Here is a 24,034-nt window from a genome sequence, read left to right as displayed (position 1 = left end):
TGGAAGTGTCTTTGTTCTGCAGTATTTGAATAAGTGCTCTCATTGATTTACTCCCATCTACGAAGTTGAATGGATAGATGTGTATAAAATAACTAACCACCATCTTAATCTTAGTCCCTTTCTCCATCTGTTTCGTAGACCTGTCACTATCCCTCTCAATTTTTCTTTGTTCTAACAACACTTAATAAAATAATCGTGAAGCAACAAGTTTTGTACCTCTTTCCAGACTTTTCAAAGAACCTTGGATTAAAACATTAAAATGTAACAATTGGCAGAGTCGGCAAGCATGGTTACAAAGATTTAGGACTTGAAGCCAATCAAAGGCAAAGTGGAATTGTTAGCATGCAATAAATGGGGTAAGAATTTCAAGTTCCAAATTGTCTGAGAGAAATCTTAGTTCTGGCTTCAACATCATCACAATGAGAATTAGGAGTGAGGAATTACTCTGTTACTATTTTGTAAATCAGATTTGTAAAAGAGAAACACAAGCCGTACAGCTACGTGCAAGCCAGGAGATTAAACGTGCAAGCTGGTAGAGTATCAAGAAAAATATATAAATGCAGCGGTGCACCAGTCAAAAGATCAAACGTGTGCAAACCAGTAGAGTGCATGAGAAAAGCTTGCAGAATTAAATATGTACAAGCGGTGGAGCAATACGTGCACCAGTGGAGTGCAGGACACTTCAGTAGCAATCTATTAATACTTCGAGACAGTGGTTCTCAATGTGGTCACACATCACTTGCCCTCCTATTTGCCTCTTAACTTGCGTACATTGTGGTGTAAATTCCAATACTAACATTAACGTTTCTTTCACTTAAGTAAATATCCTGCTTTTCCATTCTGTGGTAACCCTCCACTCATCACTTAAATAATCCACAACCTTTACATTTTAATTTACCTAGTAGATCTGTACACCACCTCCGCACAGGCTACCGGCAAATCCTGTAACACCATAACCATTTAAATCAGGTCACTGAATTGCCAGTCCACTTTATTAATGTATCCATTTTTCCTTTGATATGATTTACTAGACCCGATCACTGAACATTTCTCAAACCCTCATATGCAATGCAGTAATAAATGAAATCCAGTTTTCCAAAACTTACTTTGTGCAACATAATAGCTACAAATACAATCAACTGTACACTCGTCTGTGACGTAGAAGCTGCTGCACCCAACGCAATGCCATCCGCTGTAAGGGAAAGGAATAGATGAGGCCTATTACAATAGGGAAATACAGGAGAGAGAATTGCTGAGTTCTATCCAATTACTCCCTTCAATGGGAATAAGACAAATCATTATTGTTCTTTCAGCTTGCTCAACTAAGCTACTTATTGCAGAATACATCACTGAGTGTCAATGGGTTACTGTACATAGACTACTTAGAATTCTGATATGAGGTTAATAAGCAGAAAGGAAACAATGGGTTAAAATCATATCCTTACATAAATGACGTTATTCTTAATTAAACTAAATAAACTATCATGTTTGTCTTTTTCAGAACCCTGATTTACATTCTAAAAAGATTAAGGTCTCAGTCAGTAGAGTTTCATCCAGATAGAGAATCAATCTGCAACTAGACTCCACTGGTCCCACATAGCAACAAAACAGAAAAGGTACTGGCCTTACAAGGACAGAGAAAATTGCAACTTCTCAAGGTGCATTACACAAAAAAATTAAATGTAACAAAAGTATTTACTGGAGCACTGAGCACATTATAGTTACTTAGGTGTAACAATAAACTATAGTCTGTGGTGCTTAATTAATCCAAAACACCCAAATCTAAATTTGTTCATCTTTAACTACCAAAATTAAATTTGAATATGTTTAGTTTTGACTTAAGAGTACTTACGAGACTCCCAGTATTTCCCAGCAAAAAACTCCCACCTATTTGCAGGGCAATGGACAAAAAGGGGCGCTAACTGAAAGTTCCCCCCCCCCCACTTAGCATAGAGACAATTGCCTGATATGCTTGTTTAGTCTCTATTATCGAGTGTTATGATTTCAGTAATAAAAACAGGAATCCAAAGTCTGGTGCAGCAACATATACGTTGCCCAAGAACATAGAAAATATTCCTTTATTTACTCTCATTTCCGATGTCATTAGATTCTTCCACAAACAAACCCACTCATCTCAGGTCTTCAACATACTAACGATTCACTGCCAGCCGAGCCAGAGAATCTGCCTCCAGCAAAAAGGTTCCTTATTTCACTTATACAGGTGGGCTCCTTAACCCCTGACTGACCCCAACTCTATACTTACCTCAGCTTCCACCTTGGCCAAGCTATTCAAAATTATGTTTTAATGAGACCACTTCTATTTTTCCGTTCAAGGTAATATAGGTGTATTTATTCAATTCTCCACATGATACAGCTCCCTTATCCTTCCTAAAAGTCAAACTGGAGAGCCTCTATTAAATCAGGTCTACTCTTCTTTAGGGAAGGGGACTAAAACTGAATACTGTATTCCAAGCAAATCCTTATTTAATTACAGCAAGTTTACTGTTCTTCATTCTTTTGCAATGAAGATTAACAACTTTAGTTGCACATTGACTTTGTGACTTGACCTAATCAAAGTACTGCTTACTATGTTAAGTACAGATCTGGGAGGGATCCCTGAAAGAGTATTTTAGAAAGAATGAAAGCAGCACTGACCCAGTGCTTTTAAAGCTATCATAGAGCATGAACATTACCTGCTGCATGAACCACCAGGCCAAGCGTGGTGGTGATCTTGGTGTTTGCTGTTCTTGCAGCCTCAGGATCTTAAAAGGGAATAAAAACACAGAATCAAACATTGCCTGTGAATTTAAACATACTAGTTAATAACTTCACATTCAGTTTTAGTTAAATAACTTAAAAGTTGATAGTCCCTTTACCTCCAGACACAATTCCCACCCCCCACTTACTTCCATATCCTTCCACTCACTAGCAGCCATAACCCTGACCCTTTTCGTAAATGACCAGCAAAATGCTTCTCACCTCAAGACGCGCTGCAACCCTGCCGTACGTACCACTTGAAGAGAAACACCGTTAGTAGCTCTGATGCTGATTAGGAACTCCCAAAGTTATTACCAACCTTTATTAACCATTAAACACAAAATATTAATCTGTCTTTCAACACCCTGAATCTTTCATTTGTATAGAACAACTGCAAGATCTAACATTCTGTTAGAAGAGTATCTGTTACTGTTGTATATTATATCAGACCAATTTACTAACTAGCCTATGAAATGCATCTGTAAAAGTTTTTAGACCAATATATAACATTGAGTTTGTAAAGGAAATTATTATTAAATAAGACCATAATACATAGGAGCAGAATTAGGCCATTTGGCCCATCAAGTCTGCTCCACCATTCAATCATGGCTGATCCATTTACCCTCTCAGTCCCAATCTCCTGCCTTCTCTCCATATCCTTTCATGCCCCAACTAATCAAGAATCCATCAATCTCTGCCTTAAATGTATCCTATGACTTGGCCTTCACAGCCGCCTGTGGCAACAAATTCCACAGATTCACCACAAATTCCTCTGTCAGGCAAGATTTTCTGTTACAGAAACCATGCTGATCATGTGCCTCCAAGTACCCTGAAACCATAATTGACTCCAACATTTTCCCCAACCACTGAGGTCAGACTAATTGGCCTTGAATTTCCTTACTTCTGCCTCTCTGCCTTCTTAAAGATTGGAGTGACATTTGCAATTTTTCATTTGTCCAGAACCAAGCCAGAATCCATTGATTCTTTAAAGATCACAACTAATGCCTCCTCAATCTCTTTCAGTACCCTGGGGTGTATACCATCTGGTCTAGGTGACTCATTCACTTTTAGATAACTAACTTTACACAGGTGGTGGCCCCAGTACCTCCAGACAATTCCCCCCCCCATATCTTTTCACTCATTGCTAGCCATAACCCGCACCCTTTTTGTAATTGACCAGCAAAATATTTTTTCCTTCAAGACACGCTGCAACCCTGCTGTACCACTTGAACAAAAACACGTTAGTTACTCAGATAGCTACCTTCAGACCTTTCAGTTTCTGAAGAACCTTCTCCTCGTTAAACCCTATCCTCGTTATATGTGTCTTCAGACAATGTGGATTCAGTTATGTGCCAAACCTATTTCTACCAACTTCTCCTTATATGCGTCCAAAACTACAGTTATGCGAGGCTGCTGGGATGAGAAGCACCGCCTTCCCACCAATACAAGTCACTTGCGCACGCCTCAGCCTCACTCCTGCCAGTCTCGCAAGGGTTTTGGCAGCATGTGGATTTGCTATCTTGCGCTGTTAAACTTTCGTTGTTATTACCTGCGGTTCACTGATCTTGTGCTTGAAATATTTAACTATGTCTCCTAATCGTCCTATGTCAAGTCCTGGGCCATCAGCCAAGCGGCAGAGAACTGCTTTAACATTTGAAAAAAAGTTGGAAATTGTAAACAGGGCTGCGTCAGGTGAAGGTAACACAGCTCTGGAACGTTACCTCGGCCTGGGTGAGTCCACGATCAGAAACAAAGAAAAATGCTGAGAAAATAAAAAGTGCAGTGATTGATTCATCACAAGTGTCTTCAAAGATTGTTACCAAATTGCGTAACCCGATTATGAAAAAAATGGAGAAAATGTTGAGTTTGTACATTGAGCATGAAACAAAGAAAAATCAACACTCAGTTCCGATCATCTTCGTGTGAAAGCTTTGGAAATTTATGGTTGCCTTTGTTCAGAGGCTAGCAAGGAAGCGTCGTGATATTGTTAGCTTTAATGCAAGTAGGAGATGGTTTGCCAAGTTTGTTAATTGTCACAGGCTTCACAACTTAGCTGTGTGGGGTGAGCAAGCTAGTGCCGACCACGAAGCTGCTGAACGCTGCCCTTTGCTGTTGCAGGCTATGATAGCTGACAATAGACAGTAGGTGCAGGAGTAGGCCATTCGGTCCTTCTAGCCAGCACCGCCATTCACTGTGATCATGGCTGCATACACAATCAGTACCCTGTTCCTGCCCTCTCCCCAACTCTCTCGAATGCATCCAGAGACTTGGTCTCCACTGCCTTCTGGGGCAGAGCATTCCACATATCCACCACTCTCTGGGTGAAAAAGTTTTTCCGAACTTCTGTTCTAAATGGCCTACCCCTTATTCTTAAACTGTGGCCTCTAGTTCTGGACTCACCCATCAGTGGGAACATGCTTCCTGCCTCCAGTGTGTCCAATCCCTTAATAATCTTATATGTTTCAATCAGATCCCCTCTCATCCTTCTAAATTCCAGTGTATACAAGCCCAGTCGCTCCAATCTTTCAACATATGACAGTCCCGCCATCCCGGGAATTAACCGTGTGAACCTATGCTGCACTCCCTCAATAGCAAGAATGTTCTTCCTCAAATTTGGAGACCAAAACTGCACACAATACTCCAGGTGGGGTCTCACCAGGGCCCTGTACAGCTGCAGAAGGACCTCTTTACTCCTATACTCAATTCCTCTTGTTATAAAAGCCAGCATGCCATTAGCTTTCTTCACTGCCTGCTGTACCTGCATGCTTGCTTTCATTGACTGATGTACAAGAACACCTAGATCTCGTTGTACTTCCCCTTTTCCTAACTTGACTCCATTTAGATAGTAATCTGCCTTCCTGATCTTGCCACCAAAGTGGATAACCTCACATTTATCCACATTAAACTGCATCTGCCATACATTTGCCCACTCACCCAACCTGTCCAAGTCACCCTGCATTCTCATAACATCCTTCTGACATTTCACACTGCCACTCAGCTTTGTGTTATCAGCAAATTTGCTAATGTTACTTTTAATCCCTTCATCTAAATTATTAATGTATATTGTAAACAGCTGTGGTCCCAGCACCAAACCTTGCGGTACCCCACTGGTCACAGCCTGCCATTCCAAAAGGGACCCGTTAATCACTACACTTTGTTTCCTGTCAGCCAGCCAATTTTCAATCCATGTCAGTACTCTGCCCCCAATACCATGTGCCCTAATTTTGCCCACTAATCTCCTATGTGGGACTTTATCAAAAGCTTTCTGGAAGTCCAGGTACACTACATCCACTGGCTCTCCGTTGTCCATTTTCATAGTTACATCCTCAAAAAACTCCAGAAGATTAGTCAAGCATGATTTTCCCTTCATAAATCCATGCTGACTCAGACTGATCCTTCGACTGCTATCCAAATGTGTCGTAATTTCCTCTTTTATAATTGATTCCAGCATCTTTCCCACCACTGACGTCAGGCTAACCAGTCTATAATTCCTTGTTTTCTCTCTCCGTCCTTTCTAGAAAAGTGGGACAACATTAGCCACCCTCCAATCAGCAGGAACTGTTCTTGAATCTATAGAACATTGGAAAATGATTACCAATGCGTCCACGATTTCTAGAGCCACCTCTTTAAGTACCCTGGGATGCAGGCCATCAGGTCCCGGGGACTTATAAGCCTTCAGACTCAACAGTCTATCCAACACCGTTTCTTGCCTAATATAAATTTCCTTCAGTTCATCCTTTACCCTAGTTCCTTTGGCCACTATTACATCTGGGAGATTGTTTGTGTCTTCCCTAGTGAAGACAGATCCAAAGTACCTGTTCAACTCATCTGCCATTTCCTTGTTCCCCATAATAAATTCACCAGTTTCTGTCTTCAATGGCCCAAAAGCTGAGTTAGGCATCATACCAAAGCAGGTGTTTAATGCAGACGAGACTGGGCTTTTTTGGAAGCACATGCCGAAACAAAAAGGATGAAAGGACTGCATTAACTTTCTATGATCTATTACGTTGAATATTAGCTTAAATTGATGAAATACAAATGTTGCCCTGTGGTACTGCTTTTGTGTCAAATTGGTATGAAAATGTGAATAAGTTACAGATAAAGTTTATTTAGGAAGCCCTTCAGAACGCATCCCTATTTTCTCCATTTAAACAATTGTTCACATTATTCCTTTTCCATACTATGCGTCAACTGCGAGGAACGAATCCCCCGCATATAACGAGGGTAGGGTGTAATCCTGACACTTTCGAACATCCAGCACACTGCTAGTATCTCCACAGCGAACACCGATGCAAAATAGTTATTCAGTTCATCCACCATTTCCTTGCCCATCATTACTACCTCTCCAGCATTGTTTTCCAGTGGTGCGATATCTATTCTCACCTCTCTTTTACACTTCACGGACCTGAAGTAGTTTTTGGTATCCTCTTTCATATTATTGGCCATCTTAATTTTATATTCAATCTTTTCCTTCTTTATGACTTTTAAAAAATTGTCTTCTATTGGTTTTTAAAAGCTTCCCAATCCTCTGACTTCCCACTAATTTTGCTCTATTATATGCCCTCTCTTTGGCTTTTATGTTGGCTTTGACTTCCCTTGTCAGACACGGTTGTGTCATCCTGCCTTTAGAACATTTCTTCCTCTTTGGGATGTATATATCCTGTGCCTTCCATATTACTCCCAGGTATTCCAACCATTGGAAAATTCTACTGGCAGGGATGACGGCAGAGCATCAATCAATTCTGGCCAGCTCCTCCCTCATGCCTCTGTAATTCCCTTTACTCCACTGTAATATTGATATGTCCAACTATAGCTTCGCCTTCTCAAATTATTCTCAAAAATATCATGAAAATAGCAACAAAATTTATAGGATAAAATTTCACAGATTGATTGATTGGCCTGTAATCCTTTGAGTTTTTACAGGCTCATTTTAACCTTTGCTACACTTGCGTAAAAGAAAGAATATCCTTTTCTGGGCAAAAGGACCTAAGCAGACCAAAGTCCTATATAAATACAAGTAAAACATATTTTTAAATTCCAGACTTCTCATAACGTTTACCTCACTCTAATTACTTACCATACCAACATACTGACATTAACACATTGATGTATGTACAAGAGCACTCGAGGGGCATCTGAACACCAGTGTTACCCAATTTTTCAAGTTCTATGTCTCCATAGTTTGTAAAAGTGAAGTCTGTTCTCCCTGTATTATATTCCATCTGCCACCTACCTGTGAAAATTCCAATGCAGCCTCATCAACTATCTTTATAGTTATTGTTGCACCATCAGTAATTTTGGAAAAAAAACGTTATGCAGCTGAGATCCTGGCACAGGTCCTGGCAGTTCACCACTATTTGCAACCTGCCAAACCAAAAATGAACCACTTATACCTACTCTCATCTGTTAATTAATTTTCTGTTTATTGAAATCTTGCTTCCCCCAATCCTCCACTCAGACTACCATATCCCAAATGCCATGCTTCCAGACAAATATCCTTTCTTTCTGCTATTCTTATCCCATCCACTATTACCATCTCCAATCCATTATTACTATCTCTCAAATATGCTGAAACTAGATCCTATTTACAGCCACATCTATAGAATGGCTCCTACCAAATGCAGTTCTTTGCAGCTTAATAGGTCATCAGTTTTATTGGTAATGCTTCAGTCTTTTCTCACCTCCTTACAGCCCCCAAAATAACACAAAATAATACTGTTAATTGTATTACTTCGACTCTTCACTAAAATCGTTCCAAATTATAGCTTTTAACATCTACTGCGTTACTCCTAAAGCTTTGGTATTGACTCCCACTTCTGATGAGTTACTAAATTGTTAATGCAGTCACTGACCACCCTTATATAAAGGTTTGATCAACTGCTCCACTTTTGAATTGACATTATGCCTAGTTTGAGTAATTTTCTTTTTCTGATAAGACACAGGCAACCCTAACAAGAACAGCATGTTCTTGTTTGCTGGAGCTGGATGAACTCCAGATCATTCGGGAGGCAAAGGCAGAAATAAACAGGAGTTACAGGGAGATAATCACCCCTAAGAGTCAGGAGACAGGTCGCTGGGTGACTGTCAGGAGAGAAAAGGGGATTAGACAGAATGAACAGAGAACCCCTGTGGCCATTCCCATCAATAATAAGTATACCGTTTTGGATACTGTTGGTGGGGATGACCTACCAGGGACAAGTTGCAGTGGTTGTGTCTCTGGCACCGAGACTGGACCCTCAGCTCAGAAGGGAAGGAGGTACTGATAGGGGATTCGATAGTTAGGGGGACAGACAGGAAGAAGTTCTGTATAAGAGATCAAGAATCCCGGATGGTCTGTTGCCTCCCTGGTGCCAGGGTCCGTAATATCTCAGATCAAGTTCTCAGTATTCTCAACAGGGAGGGTGAGCAGCCGGATGTCATGGTCCATGTAGGGACCAATGACGTGGGTAGGAAGACTGAGGAGGTCCTGAAAGGTGAGTTTAGGGAGCTAGGTGCCAAGTTAAAGGACAGGACCTCCAGGATAGCAATCTCAGGATTGCTACCACAGCCACGTGCAGGTGGATTTAGAAACAGTATGATAGCGCAGATCAACACGTAGCTGAAGACATGGTGCAGGAAGGAGGGCTTCTGGTGGGATGGTTTACATCTGAATTGGAGGGGGACAAACATTCTTGCAGGTCGCTTTGCTAGAGAGGTTCCAGTGGATTTAAACTAGATACAAGGGGGGACGGGAACCAGAGTGTAGGAACAGATGTATGGGAGAAGAAAGAAAAAATAGGATAGTAAAATTGTTTGCACAGTTAGAGATAAACAGAGAGTAAGAGGTGGAGAATTTCTTAAATGCATTCATTTTAATGCTAGGAGCATTTTAAGAAAGGTGGATGAGCTTAGAGCATGGATTGATACCTGGAAATAAAAACATGGTTGCAGGAGGGGTGTGATTGGCAACTAAATATTCCTGGATTTTGTTGCTTCAGATGTGATAGAATCGGAGGGACAAGAGGGGGAGCTGTTGCATTACTCGTCAGAGAAAATATTACAGCGATTCTCTGGCAGGATAGATTAGAGGGCTCATCTAGGGAGACTCTTTGGGTGGAATTGAGGAATGGAAAAGGTGCAGTAACACTTATAGGGGTGTATTATAGACCACCTAATGGGGAGCGAGAATTGGAGAAGCGAATTTGTAAGGAGATAGCAGATATTTGTTTTAAGCACAGGGATGTGATTGTGGGAGATATTAATTTTCCACACATAGACTGGGAAGCCCATACTGTAAAAAGGCTGGATGGTTTGGAGTTTGTAAAATGTGTGCAGGATAGTTTTTTCCAGCAATACATAGAGGTACCAACTAGAGAAGGGGCAGTGTTGGATCTCCTGTTAGGAAATGAGATAGGTCAGGCGATGGAGGTATGTACTGGGAAGCACTTTGGGTCCAGTGATCACAATGCCATTAGTTTCAATATGATTATGGAGAAGGATAGGACTGGATGCAGGGTTGAGATTCTTGATTGGAGAAAGGCTAACTTTGAGGAGATGCGAAAGGATTTAGAAGGAGTGGATTGGGACAATTTGTTTTGTGGGAGGGATGTAATAGAGAAATGGAGGTCATTTACAGGTGAAATTTTGAGGGTACAGAATCTTTATGTTCCTGTTAGGTTGAAAGGAAAGGTTAAAAGTTTGAGAGAGCCATGGTTTTCAAAGGATATTGGAAACTTGGTTTGGAAAAAGAGAGATATCTACAATAAATATAGGCAGCATGGAGTAAATGAGGTGCTCGAGGAATATAAAGAATGTAAAAAGAATCTTAAGAAAGAAATTAGAAAAGCTAAAAGATATGAGGTTGCTTTGGCAAGTAAGGCAAAAATAAATCCAGAGGGTTTCTACAGTTATATTAATAGCAAAAAGGATAGTGAGGGATAAAATTGGTCCCTTAGAGAATCAGAGTGGACAGCTATGTGTGGAGCCAAAAGAGGTGGGGGAGATTTTGAACAATTTCTTTTCTTCGGTATTCACTAAGGATATTGAATTGTGTAAGGTAAGGGAAACAAGTAAGAAAGTTATGGAAACTACGATGATTAAAGAGGAGGAAGTACTGGCACTTTTAAGGAATATGAAAGTGGATAAGTCTCTGGGTCCTGACAGGATATTCCCTAGGACCTTGAGGGAAGTAAGTGTAGAAATAGCAGGGGCTCTGACAGAAATATTTCAAATGTCATTAGAAATGGGGATGGTGCTAGAGGATTGGCCTACTGCTCATGTTGTTCTATTGTTTAAAAAGGGTTCTAAGAGTAAACCTAGCAATTATAGGCCTGTCAGTTTGACGTCAGTGGTGGGTAAATTAATGCAAAGTAATCTTAGAGATGCTGTATATAATTATTTGGATTGGCAGGGTCTGATTAGGGACAGTCAACATGGACTTGTGCGTGGAAGGTCATGTTTGACAAATCTTATTGAAATCTTTTTGCAGAGGTTACAAGGAAAGTTGACGAGGGTAAAGCAGTGGATGTTGTCTATATGGACTTCAGTAAGGCCTTTGACAAGGTTCTGCATGGAAGGCTAGTTAGGAAGGTTCAATCGTGAGGTATTAATATTGAAGCAGTAAAATGGATTCAACAGTGGCTGGATGGGAGATGCCAGAGAGTACTGGTGGATAACTGTTTGTCAGGTTGGAGGCCGGTGACTTGTGGTGTACCTCAGGGATCTGTACTGGGTCCAATGTTGTTTATCATATACATTAATGATCTGGATGATGGGGTGGTGAACTGGATTAGTAAGTATGTAGATGATACTAAGAAACTTGGCATTGTGGATAATGAAGTAGGTTTTCAAAGCTTGCAGAGAGATTTAGGCCAGTTAGAAGAGTGAGCTGAAAGATGGCAGATGGAGTTTAATGCTGATAAGTGTGAGGTGCTACATTTTGGTAGGAATAATCCAAATAGGACATACATGGCAAATGGTAGGGCATTGAAGAATGCAGTAGAACAGAGTGATCTAGGAATAATGGTGCATAGTTCCCTGAAGGTGGAATCTCATGTGGATGGGGTGGTGAAGAAAGCTTTCGGTATACTGGCCTTTATAAATCAGAGCATTGAGTATAGGAGTTGGGATGTAATGTTAAAGTTGTGCAAGGCATTGGTAAGGCCGAATTTGGAGCATTGTGTGCAGTTCTGGTCACCGAATTATAGGAAAGATGTCAACAAAATAGAGAGAGTACAGAGAAGATTTACTAGAATGTTACCTGGGTTTCAGCACTTAAATTGCAGAGAAAGGTTGAACAAGATAGGTCTTTATTCTTTGGAGCATTGAGGGGGGGAGTCGATAGAGGTATTTAAAATTACGAGGGGGTTAGATAAAGTTGACGTGGTCATGAGTTGAGAGTTAGGGGACAAAAGTTTAGGGGTAACACAAGGGGAAACTTCTTTACTCAGAGAGTGGTAGCTGTGTGGAACGGGCTTCCGGTAGATGTGGTAGAGGCAGGTTCGATATTGTCATTTAAAGTAAAATTGGATAGGTATATGGACAGGAAAGGAATGGAGGATTATGGGCTGAGTACAGGTCAGTGGGACTAGGTGAGAGTAAATGTTCGGCACGGACTAGAAGGGCCGAGATTACCTCTTTCTGTGCTGTAATTGTTACATGGTTAAAATGTGGTCTGATCTTCATCCAAGTCACAATAATAGCCAAACACATTCTGCCTGAACTAATAACACAATCAATTCTACTACTTCTCATCAATATTTAAACAATTACAGTCTGGGTTCAAAAAAGTATGTGAATCTCTAGGGTAATGCCTTCTACAAAAGCTATTTGGTGTCAGGTGTTCCAATTGATGAGATGAGATTGGAGGTGTGGGTTGTAGAGGTGCCCTGTCCCATATAAAAAAAAAGACACACTAAAATCAGGTTACTGACAGAGCCTGCTCATCTCAAGAAAGATCTGTTTACGTGCACCATGCTTTGATCAAAATAACTTTCAGAGGAAGAACTTTAAAAGAATTACAGAGATGCATGAAGCTGGAAAAGGCTACAAAAGCATTTCTAAAGAGCCGAGTGTTCATTAGACCACAGCAAGAGAAACAGTCTACAAATGGAGGAAATTTAGTACACTCCCTAGGAGTGGGAGTCCTGCAAAGATCACACCAAGAGCAGAGGTACAACACTGAAAGGAGTGAAAAAGAACCCAAGGGTAACAGGAAAAGACCTGCAAAAATCTCCAGAACTTGCGAACGTTTCTGATAACACGTCTACTATAAGAGAAACACTCAACAAGAATGTGCATGGAAGGAAACCCCATTGGCGGAGATGAAGTCATGATGGCTCAAAATTGCAACTCCTTCATGTTCATCTATGAAAACAACTTAATTTCTACCTTTGATGTCTCTTCTTTTTACTTTCAGGGTGGATAGGGTTCTCTTGAAGATCCTGACCTGGAGTTACACTCAGACTTCAGTTCTTTGCATTAATGGGACATGCTCTCAGTGGCCATCTTTCAATATCTCAAGGGCATGGCTCAAACGATAGTCTTTTAAGAGACTCCTGGATGGCTACATGGAGCTTAGAGAAGGGCTATGGGGAAAGCCTAGGTAGTTCTAAGGTAGGGACATGTTAGGCACAGCTTTGTGGGCTGAAGGGCCTGTATTGCACTGTTTTCTATGTTTCTATCAGGAACAGCAGATCAGCTGTCTGAGACGGCAAACTGTCAGCTGTGCTCTCGTTGGTTATTGAGAGATTGTTGCTGATTCGCAGCCCACAGAATCTACGGGGTAATAATGACGCGACAGATTTCCAACACCATAATCAGCGCGTTGTTTTGTTTATGGCCCCCCCTTCTCCCCACTGTGAAAGGGGACACCTCCTTTTCCCTTTTTTTTAAGGGAGAGAGGCTGTGGCAGGTCAAATTGTTGGGTGAACAATTAGTTTCTGTTGTACTGCATATCATGGTGTTTACTGCATACTTGGTGGGTGGAAGGTGCTGATGCTTTTTGTGTAAGTGGGTGCGGGTGTGGGGGGGTCATTTCTTGGCTGCTGCTTGTGCGTGGGAGAGGGGAGCTGGGGGGCTTTGGGGTTCTAAGATATAACTGTCATCCATTTTTTGGGGCATTCTTCTGTTTTCATGGATGCCCGTGAAGGAAGTAAATTTCAGGATGTCAATTGTATACAATTTTGATATTAAATGGAACTGTTAAACTATTAAAACTGCTGCACTCCAAAACAAAAATCATTGCTACATGCCTCAAGTTTGCAAAAGACCAGCTGGATGTTCCACAATGATTTTGAAACAATCTTCTGCAGACAGATGAGACAGAAGTTGAACTTTCTAGCAGAAGTGCACACTGTTATGTGTGGAGGAAAAAGGGCACTGCACACCAACACCAAAACCTCATCCCAATTGTGAAGCATGGTGGAAGGAGCATTATGCTCCTTTGCTGCTAATTTTGCTAATTTGCTGCCTCAGGGCCTGGACAGCTTGCAATCATTAAGGGAACAATGAATTCAAAATTGTATCAAAACATTTTACAGGAGAATGTCAGTGCAGTGGTCCATCACCTGAAGCTTAATAGAAGTTGGATGATGCAACAAGACAATGATCTGAAACACTGGAGTAAATCAATAACGGAATGGTGTTTGTGTTTGGAAAGTCAAAATACAGACCTGAGGAGGTCTGTTCATGAAAAGTATCCTGGAAATATTGATGAATTGGAACAGCTTAGTATGGATGCTACACTTGATTAGCTTGGATTTTGAACTTTGTCCCAGTGCTTCTTAGCAAGACATTCTTTAATCTTTTGACTGATCTCAACAAACTAAACATGAAGCCTCCAAGGAGCAACATGGAACTAGAAAAATTGCATAACTATAGGCACGTTGACTATCACATTGACATTTTGCATTCCTCAGAGCAGTACTGAGGTTTTGTGGCTCTTACCATCACTGGAGTGTACATGAGAGCTTCCTATCTGATCTACTAGAAGCATAAAAACAAATCCAAGGACCAGTGAAACACCAATGTATGCATGCAAAGTAACATGCTCCTGATCGGGTTTGGTCTCTGCTGACTGTCTTGTCTTCAATGGATCTTCTGCTTTCCCCACTTCATCTCCATGGAGATGCTTATCTAAAAAAGTAAATAAATAATTAAATCAGTAACACAGCAATTCTGCAGCTGCTGGAAAAGCAGAGCAACACATACAAAATGCTGGATGAACTCAGCAAGTCAGGCAACGTCCATGGAAAAGAATAAACAGTCAACATTTCAGGCCTAGACACTTCATCAGAACTGGAACGGAAGGCGGAAAATACTAGAATCAAAGATGTAGACTTGAGATTGATTAATCCAATTTCTACAGCTAAAAGCAGAATATTAAAATTCTCCATGCATGTGGGAATCTGAAAAGTCAGTTTATAAACCTTTTCCATACCTTCTTTAATTTTCCAAGTCAATCAGCATTGCAAATTACAGAAATCCCTATGATAGTTTAGAGTACGCAACAGTACAGGTGACAAAGGTCAAAAGACTGCCATATCCTTCAGCTCTTCTGTGACTGTAGCAGGCATAGCATCAGATCCCAAGGCTGCGTAATCCAACAATCAAGGAAATGGGTTCCTACTGCTCAGCATTTTAAAAACTATCCTCACTATTGCAGCCATATTCCAATCGGGAATTCACTACTTTAGAAGAAGCAGCTTTAATACTAACCAACAATAGGATAATGGGCAGCAACTTAAAGGGAAGATATCACGGCAACACAACACAGTCACAGAAGCAATAATTGATTAATACCCATTACGCCTGGTGACCACAATACTGTAAGATGAGATTGTTCATGTGTACAAATCAGGTATACACTATATAATTATCTGGAGAAGATGCCACTTCATTGGGAGACCAATAGTTGTGCTTCCCCCAATGTTTTCTAAATAAACTGTCTATTAGTGTACAAGGTACACATTACATCACCTTTGACTCACTGATACTTGGAAAGGAAAGGAAAGAACCTGCAAGGCTAGCAAGAAGGAAGAAGCTAACAGTTATTTCTTTCTGAGCAAGTGCAGACTTGATGAGCTGAGTGATCTTCCATCCTGTCAGGCTTTGATTTTCATTAAGTATAAACAAAGGAAACTAGGGTTGTTTTCAGGAGCTGTAGAAACTAATAGAACATAGAACCATAGAAGTCGTGCAGCACGACACGGGCCCTTCAGTCCACAACGCTGTTTCGAACATTTACTTATTTTAGAAATTACCTAGGGTTACCCATAGCCCTCTAATTTTTTTAATTAGAGTTATTTAAAAGACCCTTTCATATCCGTCTCTGCCACCATCGCCGGCAGCCTATTTCATGCACTTACACTCTGCATAAAAAAAATTAACTCTGACATCTCCTCTGTACCTACTTCCACGAACCTTAAAACTGTGCCTTCTTGTGTTAGCCATTTCAGCCGTGGGAAAAAGCCTCTGACTGTCCACTTAATCAGTGCCTCTCAACAGCAATAAAGAAACTCAGTACAGAGACAACCTTTTGTCCTGATAAGAGCTTCATCAAAAGTGACTATTTGTCATTTATTATCTGGTAGCTTTGGTAAATTGCTCAGGTTTGCCATTTCATTTTAATTAAAACTACACACAATGACACTGACTTGAATTACTTTGTTTAGTGTAAATTATGCTGGGCATCATTGGAGAAATGTAGAGCAGAAGCCAAGAATTCAGGGTGGAAATAGGATGGAAAATTAAGCGACACACATCTGGAAGATCAGACTCAGCAGGGATATTCTATAAAACAGTCAACTTGATCTCTGTTTAATTACTCTGGTGCACTCACTGTGAAGATAGTCATGGAAGCTAGGGAATCCAGAACAAGAATGGTAATGAACTGAAACATATATGAAAGAGGATGTGCTGGTGGTCTTGAGGTGTACAAAGGTGGATAAATCTCCAGGACATGACCAAGTGTAAACCAAGGCAAGACACGGACAGTGAATGGCAGGGCATTTGGAAGTACCGTTGAACAGTGACAGACAGACATACTTTATTGATCCCGAGGGAAATTGGGTTTCATTACAGCTGCACCAACCAAGAATAGTGAAGAAATATAGCAATATAAAACCATAAATAATTAAATAATAATAAGTTAATCATGCCTAGTGGAAATAAGTCCAGGACCAACCTATTGACTCCGAGGGAGGAGTTGTAAAGTTTGATGGCCACAGGTAGGAATGACTTCCTATGATGCTCAGTGTTACATCTGGGTGGAATGAGTCTCTGGCTGAATGTACTCCTGTGCCTAACCAGTACATTATGGACACCCTGGGGTACAACTACAGTTCCTGAAAGTGGCAGCACAGATAGACAAGGTGAAGGTGGCATGCTTGCTCTCATCGGACAGTGCACTGAATACAGAAACTGTCATGTCATGGCACAAGAGACTGACCTGGAATATTGTGTTCCAGTTCACTGTCATCTGACTATACTTATATACAACCAAACTCAACAACACTTTGGGCCCTTCATCTACAACACTTCTGGTAACTGTCACAATAGGGGGTGAGGAAGATCACTGACTCTCTCTACTGTTTTTACTGTCCTCTGTAGTGTCTTTAGTTTAATAGGTGTGTGTAGTTTCCATGATGGCATCTGTTAGTCTCACAAGACGATGGATCTGCGCCTGGAAAGTCCTCTCCAGGACGCAGGCCTGGGCAAGGCTGTATGGAAGACTGACAGTTGCCCATGTAGCAAGTCTCCCCTCTCCACACCACTGATGTTGTCTAAGGGAAGGGCAAGGGCCGATACAGCTTGGTGCCAGTGACGTCGCAGGAGTTGCCAGAGCAAGGTTGAAGGCAACGTTGGACTGCCTTAGGGACTCCAGCTCCGGATTTGTCCTCAGGGTTTACTCCCAAAGCCTTTCCCATGAGTGAGTATGGCTGCAAGGCAGCGGAGGTTTGAAATCAGAGTTTTCCCTCTCTTAGATGGCCTGCCTTCCCAGGCTGACGAGCTCCACCTACTCTTGTTTCCATACTATAGGAATAATTTGATTAAGCTAGAAAGGCTGCAGAAAATATTCATGTGGCTGTGATTTGCTTCTGTGGAGCAAAAAAGGCTGAGAAGTGGTCTTATACAGGTTTATAAAGTCAAGAGAGACTCAAGTTGTATTGTCACAATCTTTTTCCTGGTTAGGGAAGTCTAAAAGCAGAGGGCATTGGTCCAAAAGATTTAAACAGAACCTTATAGGCAGTTTTTACCACATACCAGTTAATGAATATATGGAATGAGCTATCACAGTACATGGCAGAGGCAGGTACAATTGTAATGATATTGAACAGGTACACATATAGGAGAGGTACAGAGCAAGAGGGATTAAATGCGGGGAAATGGGACAAGCTCAGCAACACATGGATGAGTTGGGCCAAGGAGCGTCTTTCCATGGTACATAACTGATTCTAATGTAGAGGATATCACATCATGGGCACCATATAGAATACACTGGAATAAGTGCTAGTGAACTTCTGCTTCACCTAGAGGAGCTGTTTTAGTTTGAAGAACAGATGGGGAATGGGGAGAGGAGAGACAGAGGTATAAATGGACAGATGTTGCAGCCCTTGTATTTGTGTGAAAGGAAGGTTGCTGCTGATATCAGAAGTTGGTGGAAATTGTGGAGGATGATCTATCATATACAGAAGCTGATGCGGCAAAAGGCAAGAAGGGGCACCTTATCCTCATTCTAGCTGAAAATAGCTGACAGAAATACAGGAAATGTGATTAAGCCCTGTCAGCTCTGGGAGAAAGGGAAACATTGGCTAAAGAGCAGGGAAGACATCTTAGAGGTACAGAGACACAGCAGAAAGACTTGGGAGAATTGAATGAGGTTCTTACAGGAAGCAGGGTTAGTGGAGGTGCAATCCAGTGCCTTGTAAAACTATTCAGCCCCCAGCCTTTTGTTCACATAAATATTACAACCAGGGGTTTTGATCAATGTGACGGAGAATTTCGATTTGTGAATCACACAATCCTTTTCTCACACAGTAGAACTCAAACAAGGATAAGTATAAGCATGAAAAACTTAAAATAGCAGTTCAGAAGTATTCATCCATCTTTTCTCAGTTCTTAGCTGAACCACTTCTCACAGCTATTACAGCCAGTAGTAGTGGTTTATGAATAAGTCTCCATTAGCTTTGCACAACATGAAGGAGCAGCATTTGCCCATTCCTCCTTGAAAAATTGTTCAAGCTGTGCCAGATTAGTTAGGGAGTGGAAGTGGACAGCAATTGAGGTCTGGCTAGAGATGTTCAATCAGGTTAAAGTCAGGACACTGACTCAGCCACTCAAGCACATTAATTTTCTTCATTTGAAGCCACTCCATGGTTGTTCTGGCAATGTGCTTTGGGTGGTTTTCCTGCTGAAATACAATCTTTCTCCCTGGTTTAAGCTTTCTGGCAGAGGCTAGTAGATTTTTATCCAGGATCTCACATATTTAGCAGCATTCATCTTCTGATCAATCCTGACCAATTTCCAGACCCTGCTGATGAAAAGCATCCCCACAGCAAGAAGCTCCCTCTGTCGTACTTTACATTAGGGATGGTTGATGTGCACTATTGATTTAAGCTTAGTGTTGAGGCCCAAAAGTTCAACTTCAGTCTCATCCAACCACTAAACCATCTTCCACATCTTGCAAAGTTTTTACAGGCAAGGATATGCTTTTTTTTAAAAAAAAGCCAGGGCTTCTTCCTTGCCACTCTTCCATAAATATCATTTTTGTACAAGACCTTAGAGATTGTGGAGCTATGAACTTCATCTCCAGTTGCAGTCACTGACTTTTGCACATCACTTAGAGTGACTGTTGGTATCACAGTAGCCTCTTACAAGAGCCATTCTTCTCTGGCAACTAAGTTTAGAGGGGCAGCCTGACCTAGGCAGTGTCGCTGTGTATTCATATTTTTTTCCACTTTTCACTATGGATTGAACTGAGCTCCAAACCATGTTCAGTGTCTTTGAGATAGTGTTGTAATCTTCCCCATTATCATTTCCCTGAATTGTCATGAATGCTCTTTTGTATTCATTTTGGTTTGGCCTGTTGAAAATCTACCATAGTGTTGGACCTTACGGACAGAAGGAGTATTTATTCAGGAGATTTTCCAGTTTTCTACAACAAATTGGGTGAATTAGTAAGGTAATAGACAGTATTGCACCCGAGAGAAGTGAGCATAGTAATTATATAACCATATAACAATCACAGCATGGAAACAGGCCATCTCGGCCCACCTGGTCCGTGCCGAACTCTTAATCTCACCTAGTCCCACCTACCCGCACTCAGCCCATAATCCTCCACTCCTTTCCTGTCCATATACCTATCCAATTTTACCTTAAATGACACAACTGAACTGGCCTCTACTACTTCTACAGGAAGCTCATTCCACACAGCTATCACTCTCTGAGTAAAGAAATACCCCCTCGTGTTTCCCTTAAACTTCTGCCCCCTAACTCTCAAATCATGTCCTCTCGTTTGAATCTCCCCTACTCTCAATGGAAACAGCCTATTCACGTCAACTCTATCTATCCCTCTCAAAATTTTAAATACCTCGATCAAATCCCCCCTCAACCTTCTACGCTCCAATGAATAGAGACCTAACTTGTTCAACCTTTCTCTGCAACTTAAGTGCTGAAATCCAGGTAACATCCTAGTAAATCGTCTCTGCACTCTCTCTAATTTATTGATATCTTTCCTATAATTCGGTGACCAGAACTGCACACAATATTCTAAATTTGGTCTTACCAATGCCTTGTACAATTTTAACATTACATTCCAACTTCTGTACTCAATGCTTTGATTTATAAAGGCCAGCGTTCCAAAAGCCTTCTTCACCACCCTATCTACATGAGACTCCACCTTCAGGGAACTATGCACTGTTATTCCTAGATCTCTCTGTTCCTCTGCATTCCTCAATGCACTACCATTTACCCTGTATGTTCTATTTGGATTATCCCTGCCAAAATGGAGAACCTCACACTTCTCAGCATTAAACTCCATCTGCCAACGTTCAGCCCATTCTTCTAACCGGCATAAATCTCCCTGCAAGCTTTGAAAACCCACCTCATTATCCACAACACCTCCTACCTTAGTATCATCGGCATACTTACTAATCCAATTTACCACCCCATCATCCAGATCATTTACGTATATTACAAACAACATTGGGCCCAAAACAGATCCCTGAGGCACTCCGCTAGTCACCGGCCTCCATCCCGATAAACAATTATCCACCACTACTCTCTGGCATCTCCCATCTAGCCACTGTTGAATCCATTTTATTACTCCAGCATTAATACCTAACGACTGAACCTTCTTAACTAACCTTCCATGTGGAACTTTGTCAAAGGCTTTGCTGAAGTCCATATAGACTACATCCACTGCCTTACCCTCGTCAACATTCCTCGTAACTTCTTCAAAAAATTCAATAAGGTTTGTCAAACATGACCTTCCACGCACAAATCCATGCTGGCTGCTCCTAATCAGATCCTGTCTATCCAGATAATTATTAATAGTATCTCTAAGAATACTTTCCATTAATTTACCCACCACTGATGTCAAACTGACAGGTCTATAATTGCTAGGCTTACTTCTAGAACCCTTTTTAAACAATGGAACCACATGAGCAATACGCCAATCCTCCGGCACAATCCCCGTTTCTAATGACATCTTAAAGATCTCCGTCAGAGCTCCTGCTATTTCTACACAAACTTCCCTCAAGGTCCTGGGGAATATCCTGTCAGGACCCGGAGATTTATCCACTTTTAAATTTCTTAAAAGCGCCAGTATTTCCACCTCTTTAATTGTCATAGGTTCCATAACTTCCTTACTTGTTTCCCACACCTTACACAGTTCAATATCCTTCTCCTTAGTGAATACCGAAGAGAAGAAATCATTCAAAATCTCTCCCATCTCCCTCAGCTCCACACATAGCTGACCACTCTGATTCTCTAAGGGGCCAATTTTATCCCTCACAATCCTCTTGCTTTTAATATAACTGTAGAAACCTTTCGGATTTATTTTCACCTTATTTGCCAAACCAACCTCGTATCTTCTTTTAGCTTTTCTAATCTCTTTCTTAAGATTCCTTTTACATTCTTTATATTCCTCGAGCAATTCCTTTACTCCATGCTGCCTATATCTATTGTAGACATCCCTCTTTTTCCGAACCAAATTTCTAATATCCCTTGAAAACCATGGCGCTTTCAAACCTTTAACCTTTCCTTTCAACCTAACAGGGACATAAAGATTCTGTACCCTCATAATTTCACCCTTAAATGACCTCCATTTCTCTATTACATCCTTATGAAGGAGATGAATACTTCAAATACACAATTTTGGTTTTTAATATCTAATAAATTGTTGACAGCTTTTGATTTTGACATGCACGCTGTTTCTTAGATTAGCTCAAAAATCCTACAAAAATACACATTAAATTTAGAAAATGAGACAGTAAAATACGAAAACAGTTGTGGTTTAAACCTCTTAACCTTATTTTCCTGTCTTCCTTCCATGGCCTTTCATTCCCTTACTACGTCCTTAGAGAGTCAGGAATCAAAAGGTTGAGCATGGTGCAACTAATGTTCCAAGTTGTATGTATTTCAATGCAAGAAATATCATAGGAGAGGCAGATGAGCTCAGGGCATGGATCAACACATGGAGTTATGATACCACACCCCTTAGTGAGACTTGATTGCAGGAGGGGGCAGGACTGGCAGCTCAATATTCCAGGATCAAGTTGTTTTAGATGCAACAAAGTGGGAGAGATTAAAGGGGGAGGGTCAGGCAGGACAGACTGGAGAGCTCACCTAGTGAAGCTTTTTGGGTGGAACAGAGGAATAAGAGAGATATGACTATGTTAATGGGGCTACACAAGGGGGGACCACACAACAGTCCACAGGATTTGGAGGAACAAATCTGTAGAGAGAGAGAGATTGCAGACTATTGCAAGAACCACAAGGTTGTTATAGTAGGTGATTTTAAACTTTCCACATATTGACTGGGACTCCTCGTTAAAAAAACGAGACGGGATGGAGAGTTTGTCAAATGTATTCTGGAAAATTTCCTTACTCAGTCCATAAGAGTCCAAATGAGAGAGTGTACAAATCTGCTATTAGGGAATGAGACAGAGCAGGTGACAGAAGTTTGTGCATGAGGAACACTTTGCATCCCGTGATCATAATGCCATTAGTTTCAAAGTAAATATGGAAAGAAATAGATCTGGCCCGCGGGTTGAGATTCTAAACTAGAGAAAGGCCAATTTTGATTGTATCAAAAATGATCTGGCAAGTGTGGATTGGGACAGGCTGTTTTCTGGCAAAGGTATACTTGGTAAGTGGGAGGCTTTTAAAGGTGAAATGTTGAGAGTACAAAGCTTGTATGCCAGTGGTAAAAGTAAAGATAACAGTTTTAGGGAACCTTGTTTCTCCCCCCCCCACCCCCACCAAGAGAAATGGAGGCCCTGGTTAAGGGAAAAAAAACAAAGGAGATATAGGTGGGTAGGAACAAATGAGCTACTTATGAAGTATAAGATATGCAAGAGAACACCCAAAATATCAGGAGGGTTATAAAAAAGGCGCGAGGTTGCTTTCACAGACGAGGTGAAGGTGAATCCCAAGGGTTTCTACTGAAACATTAAGAGCGAAAGTGTTGCAAAGGAAAAATCAGAATGGTAATCCATACATAGAGCCAAAAGAGATGGGGGAGATCTTAAATGGATTTTTGCATCTGTATTCACTCAGGGAAAGAACACTGAGACTATAGAAGTGAGGCAAAGCAGCATTGACTTCATGAACGCTATACAGATTACAGAGAAGATGTTTGCTCTCTTGGTGTAAATTAGAGTGGATAAATCCTCAGGGACAGAAAAGGTGTTCCTTCAGACCCTGAGGCAAGTGCAGAAATTTAAAAATTATCCTTAGTGATAGGTGAGGTACCAGAGGATTGGAGGGTAGCTAATGGCGCTTCACTGTTTAAGAAAGGCTCTAAAAATAAACCAGGAAATGATAGGCTGGTAAGCCTGACATCAGTCGTGGATAAGTTATCAGAAGCTATTCTAAGGGACCAGATATGAGTATTTGGATAAAAATGGACTGATTAGGGATAGTCAGCAAGGCTTTGTGTGTGGAAGGTCACGTCTAACCAATATTTTAGTTTATTCGAGGAAGTTACTAGGAAAGTTGATGAAGACAAGGCAATGGATGTTGTCTACATGGAATTTAGCAAGGCATTTGACAAGGTCCCACATGGGAGGTTGGT

General features: G+C 41.1%; 1 protein-coding gene across 3 annotated transcripts in view; it reads right to left on the bottom strand.

The window, feature by feature from the left end:
• slc39a9 (solute carrier family 39 member 9) overlaps positions 1-24,034 on the bottom strand; it is a 58,303-nt gene that overhangs the window by 6,052 nt on the left and 28,217 nt on the right. Inside the window, exons 3-5 of one of the 3 annotated variants that reach the window (XM_059952113.1) lie at positions 14,683-14,871; positions 2,694-2,762; positions 1,107-1,192 (exon numbers count right to left, since the gene is read on the bottom strand). In XM_059952113.1, the coding sequence (XP_059808096.1) occupies positions 1,107-1,192; positions 2,694-2,762; positions 14,683-14,871 (344 nt within the window). Of the gene's footprint in view, positions 1-1,106; positions 1,193-2,693; positions 2,763-2,996; positions 3,014-4,018; positions 14,647-14,682; positions 14,872-24,034 lie in introns of those variants that run through there. The other 2 variants (XR_009508221.1, XR_009508222.1) reach the window with 2 other exon arrangements.

The sequence above is a fragment of the Hypanus sabinus genome, chromosome 2 (genome assembly GCF_030144855.1).
Source record: "Hypanus sabinus isolate sHypSab1 chromosome 2, sHypSab1.hap1, whole genome shotgun sequence".
NCBI classification, from domain to species: Eukaryota; Metazoa; Chordata; class Chondrichthyes; order Myliobatiformes; family Dasyatidae; genus Hypanus; species Hypanus sabinus.
This window is presented reverse-complemented; position numbering and strand designations above follow the sequence as displayed.